General features: G+C 43.2%; 1 protein-coding gene across 1 annotated transcript in view; it reads left to right on the top strand.

The window, feature by feature from the left end:
* Positions 1-1786, top strand: part of UTP4 (UTP4 small subunit processome component) — a 35989-nt gene extending 34203 nt beyond the window's left edge. Inside the window, exons 16-17 of the mRNA XM_025426659.3 lie at positions 203-313; positions 1585-1786. Of these exons, the coding sequence (XP_025282444.1) occupies positions 203-313; positions 1585-1701 (228 nt within the window). The 3' untranslated portion in view covers positions 1702-1786. The remainder of the gene's footprint in view (positions 1-202; positions 314-1584) is intronic.
* Positions 1787-14417: the final 12631 nt, after the last annotated feature.

Here is a 14417-nt window from a genome sequence, read left to right as displayed (position 1 = left end):
TCTTTGCTTCATGCTCCCACCCTCTTGCAGTACAGCTGGAAATGTGACTACAGCTTTTCCTGAAGTAATGGGAGTCAAGGAGGTAGTAAATGTCTCATATGATGTTCAAGGGTAGTGTTTGCCTGAAAAATCACTATAGTCCTTTGTTCTGGAGAAGCCTAATAAAAATAATGATTTAAACAGTATGCCTTTGTCTTTTTAGCCTCTTCCAAATGACAAAACCTTATTCTACAATCCACTTCCTCCCACGAACGAATCAGATGTTATCAGGAGGCGTACCGCCCATGCCTTTAAAATTTCTAAGATATATAAGGTAAAACATCTTGCATTATATTCTAGATGGTTGGTTCCTTGTGATATTATCAAAATGTAATCTCCACAGTAGGCAGACAAGAGCACCTTTTATGTGCAGAGAGCCTGGTTTGTAAAGTCAAGTACCTTTCTGAGGATGTTTGTCCCTTATGTTTGCATTTCATTATTCACACCTCAACATATGAGAGGTATGCACATAATACTTAACCAGAATGAAATACATACCTAGTGAGAAATCATGGTGGCGCTCAGGTGGTGTCTTTGTGTTAAAGCTGGCTTTAAATGTGACTTCTAAATGGAGAATTTTCCACCAGATAAATTTCAACAAGTGGAAGTCATTGGATTTATTGTGACTTCCCATTCTGGGCTAAGCCTTTCCACTATATATGAAACAAATATTCATTAAGCTTATGATACTGTAGCTGTTTTGTGCCAATTTCGAAGTTCCGCACTCATGCTTCTCAGATTAGAGTTCCTTGGGTGTCCTGGAACATTTCCTCAGGGGTTTGCAAGAATATTTTTTAAAGAGGGACATCTGTAAATTATTTAAGTATGATTAGTTTCTTAATGCATTTGTGACTTGCTGTTTGCCAAGAATTCAGGCTCCAGAAGTTAACGTTGATCCCTAAGAAGTTAGAGAATAAATGTTCTGAATAGAAAAACATGAAAAATCTTGTTGAAATCTTTTATTTGTGAACTCAGAAGTTCCCAACCTTGAGGTGCCTGTCTGGTTCAGTCAGAAGAACATGCGACTCTTGATCTCAGGATCATGCCCCACATTGGGCACAGTGATTACTAAAAAAATAAACTTAAAATAAAAGGTTCCTAACCTTGGGGGACCTGGTTGGCTCAGTCAGTAGAGCATATATTACTATTGATTTCAAGGTTGTGAGTTTGAGCCCCACATTAGGTGTAGAGATTATTTTTAAAATTTTTTAGGTAGGCTCCATGCCCAGCATGAAGCACAACATGGAGACTGAACTCACAACCCTGAGATAAAAGAGTCAGACACTCAACTGACTCAGCCATCCAGTTGCCCTAAGATTAAGATTAAGATAGATAGATTAGATAGATTGATTGATTAGATAGATAAAATAGTTTTCAAAAAAAATTCCAACCTGATGAACCATTTTGAGTCCTAGGACAGGAAGGGTCCTCAGAAATTTTGATTCCTCCAGCCTTGAACTGTGCTGACTGTTTAGCTCTAGTTAGTCTGTTTAGGACTGGCCCTGGAGCCTAACTCCTGGTAGAGTCATTATCATCTCTCCACAGCCTTTGCTCTTCATGGATCTTTTGGATGAAAGAACCCTGGTAGCAGTAGAACGGCCCCTGGATGACATCATCGCTCAACTTCCACCACCCATCAAAAAGAAGAAATTTGGGACCTAAAATAGGGCACTGTCTGTGTCCTTCCTTGAACTGTCTACCCTGTTTGTTTTCACAAATCATGATAATAAAACAAAGTTATTCTTTAGGACGAGTCATTATGAATGTTTTCCAGAATAATGAACAGTAATTTCCCTTCATTGACTCCAGTGAATGGAAACTCCAAGATATTTGTAGTTGGGATAATGTTCTGAGCAGCTACACATTCATCCAACTTTTTCAGGGTCCTGCTCTTTAGACCACAATCTCAGGGAAAAAAAGATGGTACTTACCTTCTCTTCCCTAACACATGCCTGAGGCTTCAGAGGGCTGGTGACCTTCACTGTCTGCCAGCCTCCTGCCTGCAGCCAATGCAGAGGCTGGGGGGGATCTGCCCTACATTGCCCTAGAGGTCAGCGGAACTAGGCTTGTTTACTCAAGATAGCTTAACGACCAATAGTGGTAATCAGCCTGTGTTTCAGAGAAGAATTTTAACTGCAATGCTCCATCTCAAAAATTGATGCCTTTCGCCTCTGGCAGTCAGACTATTTATTTTATTTAAAGGGAAAAAAAATCCAGCTTTGAGTGATCAATCTCATTAATCACCTTTCACCTGATAAATAAATATAGTAACATATATAATATATATATTTAATATGTTATATATTACATTAATGTATAAATAGCATATACACATATATACGTGCCCATTTCAAAGATGAAAAAAACACTGGGCAGGGATTTTGTCAATAGTAGTAGATGCGACGCCTGGATGGCTCAGTAGTTTAGCCCCTGCCTTTGGCTCAAGGCATGATCCTGGAGTCCCAGGATCGAGTCCCACATTGGGCTCCCTGCATGGAGTCTGCTGCTCCCTCTGCCTGTGTGTCTCTGTTTCTCTCTGTCTCTCTCTCTCTCTCTGTGTCTCTCATGGATAAATAAAAAAAAAATTTTAAATAAAAAATAGGCAGCCCGGGTGGCTCAGCGGTTTAGTGCCACCTTCTGCCCAGGGCCTGATCCTGGAGACCCGGGATCGAGTCCCACGTTGGGTTCCCTGCATGGGCCTGCTTCTCCCTCTGCCTGTGTCTCTGCCTCTCTCTCTGTCTCTCTCATGAAAAAATAAATAAAATCTGGGATCCCTGGGTGGCTCAGCGGTTTAGTGCCTGCCTTTGGCCCAGGGTGTGATCCTGGGGTCCCAGGATTGAGTCCCACATCAGGCTCTGCATGGAGCCTGCTTCTCCCTCTGCCTGTATCTCTCTGTCTCTCATAAATAAATAAAATCTTTTTAAAAAATAATAATAAATTTAAAAAATATTTTAAAAAAATAAAAAATAGGAGTAGAGGTCAGAACCAGAAAGCCTACCATATACATTATTCCCATGGGTGTTATCAACTGACTAGTTTTAATGTAATCTTTTAAATTAGAAGATGAAGAACCTCTAGTGAACCTGAACCGAGCAGATCAATTTCTTTCCCATCTCAATGAATGTATTATGTTGCATGCTTGTGGAAACCCAGTATGTGTGGTTTTGTTTGTTTGGGGGATGAAGGGCCATGGTATAAGCAGAGAAGGATATGGGTTCTGGTGACATGAGTAAAATGCTAGCAAAAAAAATTTTTTTGCTAAGATGAACCCCATCCTCCAGTCTGGAAAGGGTAAATAAGTGAGAATTTAAAGTAGATACATGGGAAGAGAATTAACAGAGGTAATAGAGAAAGACCAAAACTATAACAGAAAGGACAGCCTGTTTCAGGTTTGCTAAGCAGGAACAGATAAAACAAGGTTTATAATGGATTCCGCTTCTCTCCTTTGCCTCTTTAGTTTCTTCTACAGTGATAGGAGTTATTTTTTAACAAGAGAAAATCACCTTTAATAGCATATATACAGGGAATCCACAGAGACATGGACAGTCCCATAATAGAAGTACTTTAAACCAATAACTGCAACTTTTTGGGCCCTCTGGTTTTTTTGTTTGTTTTTAAGATTTGATTCATTCATGAGAGACAAACAGAGGCAGAGACACAGGCAGAGGGAGAAGCAGGCTCCACACAGGGAGCCCGACGTGGGACTCGATCCCGGGGCCCCAGGATCACGCCCTGAGCCGAAGGCAGACGCTCAACCACTGAGCTACCCAGGTGTTCCATGGGCAAAATAATTTTCCTCTCTTCTTACTTGAATCAATTAGTGAGGCATATTCTCCCGGTCTACATTAGTCTGGACTATTACAACCTTACAGTGGACTATACGATCTTGCCCTTGCTAAGAAATGTTTTAGGTAATGTGGTTGAAACCAAAGTTCAGGTCACTGATCTTCATTGAATATGACCAGAGGGAGGCTAGGGTGTCTTAAATATTAACTCACTTGCTTTTTCACTGTCTGTAGAACTATAAATTCAGAATCTTTATTAACTGGAGTCTAGTTTTAAGACTTGATTTACTTAACCTTAAACATACTCTGAAACCTTGTGGATTACGGAGGGTATAATTCTGACAGAAAAGGCTCACAGGTCATGAGTGAAGAAGTAAGTTATCAAAGTAGAAAAGCATTCCTTTGCAACATTTCCAGCCAGTGATTTGGATTTCCATAAATGGTATGGGAAGTAAGATCTTTGGGCCTTGAAATTCTTCCTAAGTAGAAAGGAACTTTGAATACAAATGAAGCAGAAACTGATTGGGGCGAGTTAGAGAAATTGGGGGAAGGGAAGGCAAAACAGTATAAAATAAGAGAAACACTTCAGTGCATGTGTTCCAGGGTGATTGTACTTTCAGGGATCTGTGTAACTTAAAAGCAGTCTGTTTCTATTCTGGGCATTTTGCAGTCTCCATGGTTCCTACTTGGATTTTTTTTTTTATATTTTTTTTTATTTATTCATGAGACACACACAAAGCACAAAGGCAGGTTCCATGCAGGGAGCCCGACGTGGTACTCGATCCTGGGACTCCGGGATCAGGCCCTGGGCTGAAGGCGGCGCTAAACCGCTGAGCCACCCGGGCTGCCCTCCTACTCGGATTCTACAGAAAAATTTTGATCTGAGACTACCTAGGAAAGGGCTTTTTTGCTAACTTGACTCAAGTGCTTTAAAAATTCACTTTTCGGGGATCCCTGGGTGGCTCAGCGGTTTGGCGCCTGCCTTTGGCCAGGGCCTGATCCTGGAGTCCCAGGATCGAGTCCTGCGTCGGGCTCCCGGCATGGAGCCTGCTTCTCCCTCTGCTTGTGTCTCTGCCTCTCTCTCTCTGTCTATCATGAATAAATAAATAAAATCTTTAAAAAAAATTTCACTTTTCTCATATAATAGTTGATAATCTGATCTCTGAATGGATAATGTACTCTCTACCCTGGAGATTACAACAAATTAGAGAGAAACTAAAATCTTGGAATATTGGAAGCAAGAGACCTAACCTGGTGTTTGGGAGTTTTTTTTAAGTTTTTTTTTTTTTTTTTTTAATTTATTTGAGAGAACAAGAGAGCATGAGCACAAGCAATGGGGAGAGGGAGAAACAGACTCTCAACTGAGCAAGGAGTCTAAAGCGGGGCTTGATCCCAGGACCCTGAGATCGTGACCAAAAGCATCCACCAAAAGCACACACTTAACCAACTGAGCCACCTACGAGCCCACTTGGTGGGTTTTTAGGCTTTTTTTTTTTTAAGCATCAAAACTTTCTTCAAATGGAACATTATTTTGAACCATAATATATGATACAGGTAAAGGTGGAGCTGTTCCGACTGTTGTTAGGGTTGGAGTGGAGGAAACAGATTTATGAAAGAAACCGTGTGCTTCTGGCCTCATTTTATACTTGTGGAAATGGAGACCAAGAGGGGATGTTATTCTTCCTATGGTCACACAACAGGTCCTGAGAGGCCAAGGTGTCATTCTTTTTTTTTTTAAGATTTTATTTATTTACTTGTTTGTTTGTTTATTTATGAGAGACAGAGAGGCAGAGAGACACGCAGAGGGAGAAGCAGGCTCCATGCAGGGAGCCCAATGTGGGGCTCGATCCCGGGTCTCCAGGATCAGGCCCTGGGCCTAAGGCGGAGCTAAACCGTTGAGCCACCCGGGCCGCCCAAAGGTGGCATTCTTAGAGTTGTTTCCCTTAGTGTCTCTTGGTCATAGGGACCCAGTTGTAAATCTGACTAGCAGGCATGATACACCAAAGATTTTCCATCTCACAGGCTGCAGCAAAGGTGTTTAAGCATTTCTTGCTTTGGATGAACACTTGATTTAGCTATAATACTGCCTTCTTTGGACAGTCTTGTGTGTAAATCAGTGTTTTAATGAACAGTCTAGTACATCGTGGGGTAGCGCTCTAAGGGGAGTAGAGTTTGGGAAGTAGAACTCCTGATCTCATACAGTGTGCATTTTCTTTCACTTTTCACTTGCTTTTTGTGGAGTGGCTATATTTCTAACCACAGTGTTTGAAAGTACTCATTTCCTTATACTCTTGCCAGTGTAGTGATAGACATTAGTTGTAACCCATCTAATGGGTGAAAAATAATATCTCATTTTGCATTTGTCTGTTTACTAAAGATATTGTTCATTTTTTAATGTGTTTTGGTTGCTGAGCTAATTGTAAATTGAATATTCATAACCTCTTCCTTTTTCCCTAATGTGTTGTTTTCTTCTTTCACAGTCTAAGGTATTTTAAGATACAGATTAGCACTGTCCAATAAACTATCTGTGGTGGTGGAAGTGTTCTGTATCTGTGCTGTACAGTAAGATGGTTACTAGCCACATGTGGCTGTTGAACCTTAAAATATAGCTGGTGCAACAAAGGAAGCGGAATTTTAAATTGTATTTGATTTTAATTTAAATAGCTGCATGTGGCTAGTGACTTTCATATATGGATAACAAAGATATAGATAGTAAGGCTTAGGTTTGTGTCAGTCCTTTGTCTTCAGGAAGTTATAGGACTTAATACTCAACATGTATTTACTGTCTGCTAGATGCTGTGCGCCAACAACAGGTGAAAGATGATCTCCGCTCTCAAGAACCTCACAGCCTAGTTGGGGAAAAAAGTAAATCAATGATGCTGCATTAGAGATGAGCACAGACAAGGGGCATCTAACCAGCAGAGTTAGCAGTTGCAATTGGGTGGTGATGATCCAGGGGAAAAGGAGAAGAAGAGGCACCCCGAGATCATTCTCAGTACAAAGGCCGGAAGCATGGAGAGCATAGCCTGTCCCAGGGATTGCCGGGAGTTGCACTTGATTGAAACAGTGTATATTGGGAATGGAGGAAAATAAGGCCGAAATGGCAGGCAAAGACTACCTACCAAAGGACTAAGGGCATGCATGCATGTCTCATTTAGGAAAACTTGCCGCTGCAGAATGACAGCTGCCCTCACTTGTGGTAACTAAAAACCTGTGAGGTTCCCAGAAAAGGTAAGAGTAAAGCAGTTTCTACAGAGGAAAGCTAATCAGTTCGGAAAAGTGTGGAAAAGGGACCAACGAGTGGCTCAGTGGTTAAGCTATTGCCTTCGGCTCAAGGCGTGACCCTGGAGTCCCAGGATCAAGTCCTACATCAGACTCCTCAGGGAGCCTGCTTCTCCCTCTGCCTATGTCTCTGCCTCTCTCTGTGTGTCTCTCATGAATAAGTAAATAAAATCTTTAAAAAATAGTGTGGAAAAGATAAGTAAACTTGGGTAAGGAAACTTTAAGCCGACAGGTAGTGACAAATAAGACCAGGTAGGCATGGACCTTGAGGTCTGTGGTTAGGAATTTTCATTCATGAGGCACCTGGGTGGCTCAGTGGTTGAGTGTCCCCCCTCAGCTCAGGTTGTGATCCTGGGGCCCTGGGATAGAGTCCCGCATCAGGCTCTCTGGGGAGCCTGCTTCTCCCTCTGCCAATGTCTCTACCTCTCTCTCTCTCTGTGTGTCTCTCATGAATAAATAAGTCAAACCTTAAAAAAAAAAATTGTATTCATTGGAAAACAGTTATCTACTCAGATTGGAAGGAGCGATACAGTTAAAATGCCCACTGGTATGTGTAAGGGGCAGAGGAGACTAGCAGGGAGGCAAAACAACAACAAACAAGGCTGTTGTGTAGGTTTTTAATGTGGGGTCTATATGTGACCGTTAAGTTTGCCATAACAGTATCACAGTCCAGGGGGGCTTAAATAACGGTTATTTTCTCACAGTTCTGGAGGCTAGAAGTCTGACATCAAGGGACGGGGGCACCTGGGTGGCTCAGTGGTTGAGCATCTGCCTTCAGCTCAGGTCATGATCCCGGGGTCCTGGGATTGAGTCCTGTATCAGGCTTTCCACAGGGAGCTTGCTTCTTCTCCCTCTGCATGTCTCTGCCTCTCTTTTGTTTGTCTCTCATGAATAAATAAATAAAATATTTTTAAAAAGTTATTAAACACCAATGAAAAATAAAAAAATAAAAATAATTTCAAAAGTAAAAAAATTAAAAAAATAAAAAACTTATTAACAGCATTGGTTTCTTCTAAGGCCTCTCCTCTTGGCTTCTAGATAACCATCTTTTTCCGGTGTCTTCACTTGGACTTCCCTATGTGTGTGTATTTGTGTTTTATCATCCTCCTCTGATAAGGGCAAGTTATATTGGAATAGAGCCTACCCTAATGACCTCATTTTAACTTAATTACTTCTTTATCTTAATTTTTAAAAAGATTTTATTTATTTTAGAGTGTGCATGCACAAGGGAGCGGAAGGAAGAGCAGAGGGAGAGGGAGGAGGAAAGAATCTCAAGCAGATGCTGCACTGAGTCAGAACCCCATGTGGGGCTCGATCTCATAACCCTGAGATCATGACCTGAACCAAAACCAAGGGTCCAACGCTTAACCAACTGAGCCACCCAGGTGTCCCTTAATTACATCTATAAAGACTCTTCCACAGGTTGTTTAAGATTCAGTCTCTCCCTCTCCCTCTGAATACCCGCCCCCCATATACTCTCCCTCTAAAACAATCACAAAAAAAACCCTATCTCCAAATACACTCACATTCTGAGGCACTGTGGGTTAGATTTCAACCTATACGTTTTGAGGGGACACAATTCAGCCGTAAGAGTCCATGGAAGGGCTTTAGGGGCTTTGCGAGCCCCTAAACTGGAATACTGTACGTTGCCTAAGTGAGCATTCGTCTGAGACGTGTCCACAGCATGCAACCGATTCTCAGAGGGGTCTGTGATCCCTCCAATGGCCTATTGCATTAAGTGACTCAGGAGGGAGTTAAAGCTATGGGGAGAAGGCCTAAAAACACCACGTGCATCAATAAACATGGTTTGAGGGGCACCTGGGTGGTTGAGTCGGTTAAGCATCTGCCTTCGGCTCAGGTCATGATCCCAAGGTTCTGGGATCAAGCCCCACCTGGGGCTCCCTGCTCAGCAGGGAGTCTGTTTCTCCCTCTGCCACTCCCCCGCTTGTGTTTGCTCTTGCACTCTCTTGCTCTCTCTCTCTCTCTCTGTCAAATAAATAAACATGATTTGGGGTTCAATGGCCCATGAAAGAAGAGAGATGAAGCTAACTACGAGACTCCCAAGTCCTATGGTGAGGCACTGAAAATTCTGTTGGAACTGATAATGAGGGAAAGAGGATTTTTATTTGGGGACCTTATCTGAATTTCATAGCAAATTGTGTGATTTCCATGACTGTCAATAAAAAACACTGGTGATTTTCCATAACTAAGTGGATTCAGTGAAACTAACCTTCTGCTTAGTATGTCCTTGCTAATATTTTCCTAAAAAGAAAGTCACAGAGCTACAAAACTGTCGCCAGCTGCTTCTCATTAAGAATGTGGTTAGCAGATGTGGGTTTTCATAGTCGTAACGCATGAGATAGTTAATCCATTTTTGTGGGTTTCAAATAAATAGTGATTTATCTTGGCGGGATGAATTTTAAAATGTGCTTGCATCAGCTAAAGGATGTATTCACCTTTCCCTCTTGGACTTCATGTTTGCGCTGGAAAGAAAAATACGGTTTAGGATATTTCTCCTGGAAGGCAAAGGAGTACTGCCCTTTGAAAGGGACAATTGATCTCACTGTCTTCTATCTGGGGAAGAGTCATGCATGGATAAATATTCAAAGTTGGATGTCGGATTGGTTATCTTACAAGCTTCACTCTTCCTTTGGTCTCTTTAGTGGTAATTGAGCAGCTCTCATTTTTTGTTCCTCTGGCATCAGGCCGCCTTTGTGGTGGTGACCTTCAGGCTTGCTAAGGGCTGCAATTTTGCCCGGGGCCCTCCTTCCTTATGAAATTACACAACACTCAAACCTTGGAACGAACCCCAGATCCACTAATTCTTTCCTTTGATGGACTCTTGGCAATATGTACTCCCTTTCAGCCAAAACGTAGCTTTATACAAGATCTGTTCGTCACCGAAATTAATTTGGCCATTTGCCTTTTAAGCCTGGAACGGAGCAGTATTAATGAGAGACTCATTCCTAGATAAAGCATAGACTCTAAGCTTGAGAATCTGTACCAAAGGTTTTTCTGTTGCTGCTGCTGAAGGTCAACACGTAATAATAACGGCAGCAGGTACTTGTAATGGAACTCTTTCAGGGTGGCAGGTACAGTGTTGCTGAACATTGCACATATGGCATCCTGGTCAGTACTCACAACCACCCTTAGAGGTAGATCTGAATTTTTCTGAATAAGACATTGAGGCCCCGACCTCAGCCCCTCGCCCATTGTCATACAGTATATAGTAAGTAACCAGACTACAATTCAAATCCTGTGCTCTTAATTACCAGGCTATATTATACATCTACTATGAGGGAGAAGGGGGGAAAGTGACCATTGGGTTTTGAGAGAACATAGAATCAGAGCCTAAGTCATCAAATTGTAGGAAACTATGGAACTGAGAGAGCTAATCCAACCCCCTAATTTTAAAGGAGTAAAAAAATTGGAAAAAAAAAAAAAAAAAGAAAAAAAAAATTGGGACACCAAGGTGGCTCAATTGGTTGGTTGTCCCAACTCTTGGTTTCTGCTCAGGTCATGATCTCATGGTGCTGAGATCAATTCCTCCACCAAGGATCTGAGCTCAGCCAGGAGTCTGCTCTAGAATCTCTGTCTCTCCCTCTCACCCACATTTGCAGACTCTCTCTCCCTCAAATGAATAAATCAATCTTTAAAAAAAAAATAAATACATCTTTAAAAAAAATAAAAAATAAAAAATAAATAAAATAAAAAATAAAGTAGCCGTGATCCCTTCCCTGTTCTGAGAAACAATAAGAAAATAGCTTGAGGGATCCCTGGGTGGCGCAGCGGTTTGGCGCCTGCCTTTGGCCCAGGGCGCGATCCTGGAGACCCCGGATCGAATCCCACGTCGGGCTCCCGGTGCATGGAGCCTGCTTCTCCCTCTGCCTGTGTCTCTGCCTCTCTCTCTCTCTCTCTCTCTCTCTCTCTGACTATCATAAATAAATAAAAAATTTTTAAAAAAAAGGCAATCAGAGAGATAATCCTTTAAAAAAAAAAAAGAAAATAGCTTGAGCAGAGAATACATACTGAAAGGTGAGAGGAATGAAAGGTTATTAGGAATTATCTCAGCCATTTTCTTTTTTGGAGGTAGATAAAATAACATGCCTGTTTAGAGAATTATCTAGGCTAGTCTCTCTGTCCCTAAGAAACCATGGTAACAGATGTGTACGCTTTTTATTTCAGATTTCATTATCCACAGTACATAGATTTCCACTGACTACTTGAGATTTCCTAGATGGTAATTTTCACTCTGCAAGGAACCAGTAACCTTCAGAGGGATTATGTGAAATGACTACAGCACAGGAGGCACTGAATTTCAATTAATCACATGTTTAATGAGTTCCTTCTCAGCAAGGCAATATTTTTGGAATAGTGGGGATTGAAAAGGAGTCAATGGGTGGTCCTTGCCCTCCTGTATTTTATAACCTACTTAGGCAAAACAGGCAGGCAAAGAATAAAGTTGTTCAAAGGAAAAATCCCAGCATATTGGGTAGACAGGGAAACCGAGGATGAGATCTTGCCATGTGGGAAAGTAGTTGAGAGGAGCAGGAGGTGTTTGGATGGCCTCATCGGGGAACACCAACTAGAGGAACATGGTTAATCTGAACACAGTGATGGGAGAGGACATTGAAAATTAAATTCTGATGGAGGACCAAAACAGCTCAATAAATTGGGAATTTTTCAGGGATATATTTTAAAATAATTTTTTAAGTAAAAACTCCCAAGTAACCCAAATAGCAATCTCCATTACCTTCTCTCCTCCTAGAATTAAATATTTTATCACATAACTTACTATCTTATTTTTTTTTAAACTTACTATCTTATATAAGTGCCCCTACTATTTAGTTGGAAGATCTATGACTTCCTCCAACTCTGTTGACCAAAAGGTCTTGATACTTTTGGGAAGAATTTCCAGCACTTCCCTTTTGCTAACAAAGGTGTTGTCGAGTGCCCAACCTCTGGATGATCGTGGACGTAAAAGTGTTCAAAATAATGCTTATACTCCAAGGAATCAGCTGCCAAGTATTCTTTAATAAGCAGAAATTTCACATACCTCAGGCCTCTGGGGGCTCACGGCTCAGCTGGAGCAAAGCCAGAAATGTCTGTGACTGCAAATGCACTTGGGCACATTGGGACCTGCTGGAACAGGGAACTGGCCCCATTGCAATTGATTTAGGAGAGGATAGGAGGGTTGAGCTTCTGCTGACATTTGCAGCTTGGAAAATCCTGCTCCACTAATTGCAAAGAAGATTCTGCTGTAATGATTTTTTTGGTAAGAACTTTTCTCATTTTCAATTGTTTCTTCATTTGGGCTCTGGGTACTTTCCAGTCTCCATTTTTATTGTTTTAACTCCTAGTATAGGAGGCTCTTTGAATGTTCCTGCCCACACATGAATGTGCATTCACAGAGAAGTGCATGGACATGGCTCACAAGCTTCAACATGTACTTCATGAGCAAGCAGGTATACAGACCCTTTTATGGGAACTGGTGCACATTCCCTCTGCTTGCAGCCCCGCTCCCCACAAGTGAAAACATGGGGATTTCACTCTTACTGCCAAAGGAAAATTAGATGGCATGTTTTTTTTTTTTTTTAAGGTTTTATTTATTCATGAGAGATAGAGAGGCAGAGAGAGAGAGATAGGCCGAGAGAGAAGCAGGCTCCCTGAGGGGAGCCTAATGTGGGACTCGATCCCAGGATTCTGGGATCATGACCCGAGCCAAAGGCAGATGCTCAACCACTGAGCCACCCAGGCACCCCGGATCCTCATTTTTGAGGTCTGGAGTGTATAGTAAAGCCCTAGACCAGGAGGCTGGAAGACCTGAGTTTTTTTCCTTCCTCATTGTGGACTTTAGGATAGACTCTTTGGTAGTCTGGGCCTCAGTTTCCTCAGCTCTCCCAGCCCATGAAGCTGGAAGTGGGTGGATTGCAACACTCATGCCTTTGGATAGAAGCCACCACAGGTTCTGTGGTGTGCATATGATTTCTGGGGATACCCCTCAGCATTTGCCCCAACAGCAGGCCATGACCTCCAGGATGAGAAAGATCTACAAATCCAAGTCCAGGGATCCCTGGGTGGCGCAGCGGTTTGGCGCCTGCCTTTGGCCCAGGGCGCGATCCTGGAGACCCGGGATCGAATCCCACGTCAGGCTCCCAGTGCATGGAGCCTGCTCCTCCCTCTGCCTGTGTCTCTGCCTCTCTCTCTCTCTCTCTGTGACTATCATAAAAAAAAAAAAATCAAATCCAAGTCCAAACTCTTCCATATTTGATTATATGAGGGTTTTCACACTCCTTTCTTTCCACCTCCACAGACCCTGTGCTCTGCTCACATTGAATTCTTGCATCCTCCTAGGTAACCATCGTTCTGTAAATATCTTTGAGGCCTCCCTATTGTGGCTGCAGGGCTGAAGAAGAAATGGTCCCCTCTCTCACTCCCGGGAAGTAAACAGGTGATTACAAAGCAGAGTAACAAATGCTGTATTCATGTCTCTGGACCTTTGCTTATGCAATTCTCTCTGCTCCACCTACTCAGCTTCCAGTGTCACCTCTGTGAAGCTGACCCCAGGCCCAACCAGATGTTTCTTTTACTGGCTCTCAGGGTGTTTTCTACATGTCACTTAACCACATCGTATCACCCGGGGTTGGTTGGTTCTCCTTTCTCCTCCCCCACTAGACCGCCAGCTCTTAACTGTGGTATGTTTTATGCAGCTCATCTCCAGACATCAAAAGGAGCTCGGGGCTGAGCGCTCAGTAAATACATCATGAACCAACCGAGGCAAGAGTAAACGTGCAACCAAGTCTTGCAGGCTTGCAAAGTGCTCTTTTTTTTTTTTCCTCTTTTTAAAAATTTTATGTATTTACTCCTAAGACACAGAGAGAGACAAACACACAGGCCGAGGGAGAAGCAGGCTCCCCGCGGGGAACCCGAAGCGAGACCCGATTCCAGGACCAGGTATGAGGACAGATGGAGAGATGCTCAACCAGTGAGCCGCCCGGGCGGCCCAGCAAAGCGCTTCTGAAGCTGATTCTACTCTCCCTGTGGCGGCTGCTCCCGTGAGCTGCGCGGCTGAGGTCAGGCAGGGCTTTCGGGGGTGGCCTCCGGAGGCGAACGCGGGGAGAAGAGCGGCCGGAGCCCCGCGCGTCGGTCCAGCGAGCTTCAGGCACCGCGTCAGCGCCCGAGTCCGCCTCCCGGAAGCCGCCCCGCCCGCCGGCCCCGCCCGCCGGCCCCGCCCGCCGGCCCCGCCCGCCGGCCCCGCCCCGGCCGGTGGGCGTGGCGCCTCATGAATAATGAAACGCCGCGGGGGGAGCG

The sequence above is a fragment of the Canis lupus genome, chromosome 5 (genome assembly GCF_003254725.2).
Source record: "Canis lupus dingo isolate Sandy chromosome 5, ASM325472v2, whole genome shotgun sequence".
In the NCBI taxonomy this organism is placed as follows: domain Eukaryota; kingdom Metazoa; phylum Chordata; class Mammalia; order Carnivora; family Canidae; genus Canis; species Canis lupus.
This window is presented reverse-complemented; position numbering and strand designations above follow the sequence as displayed.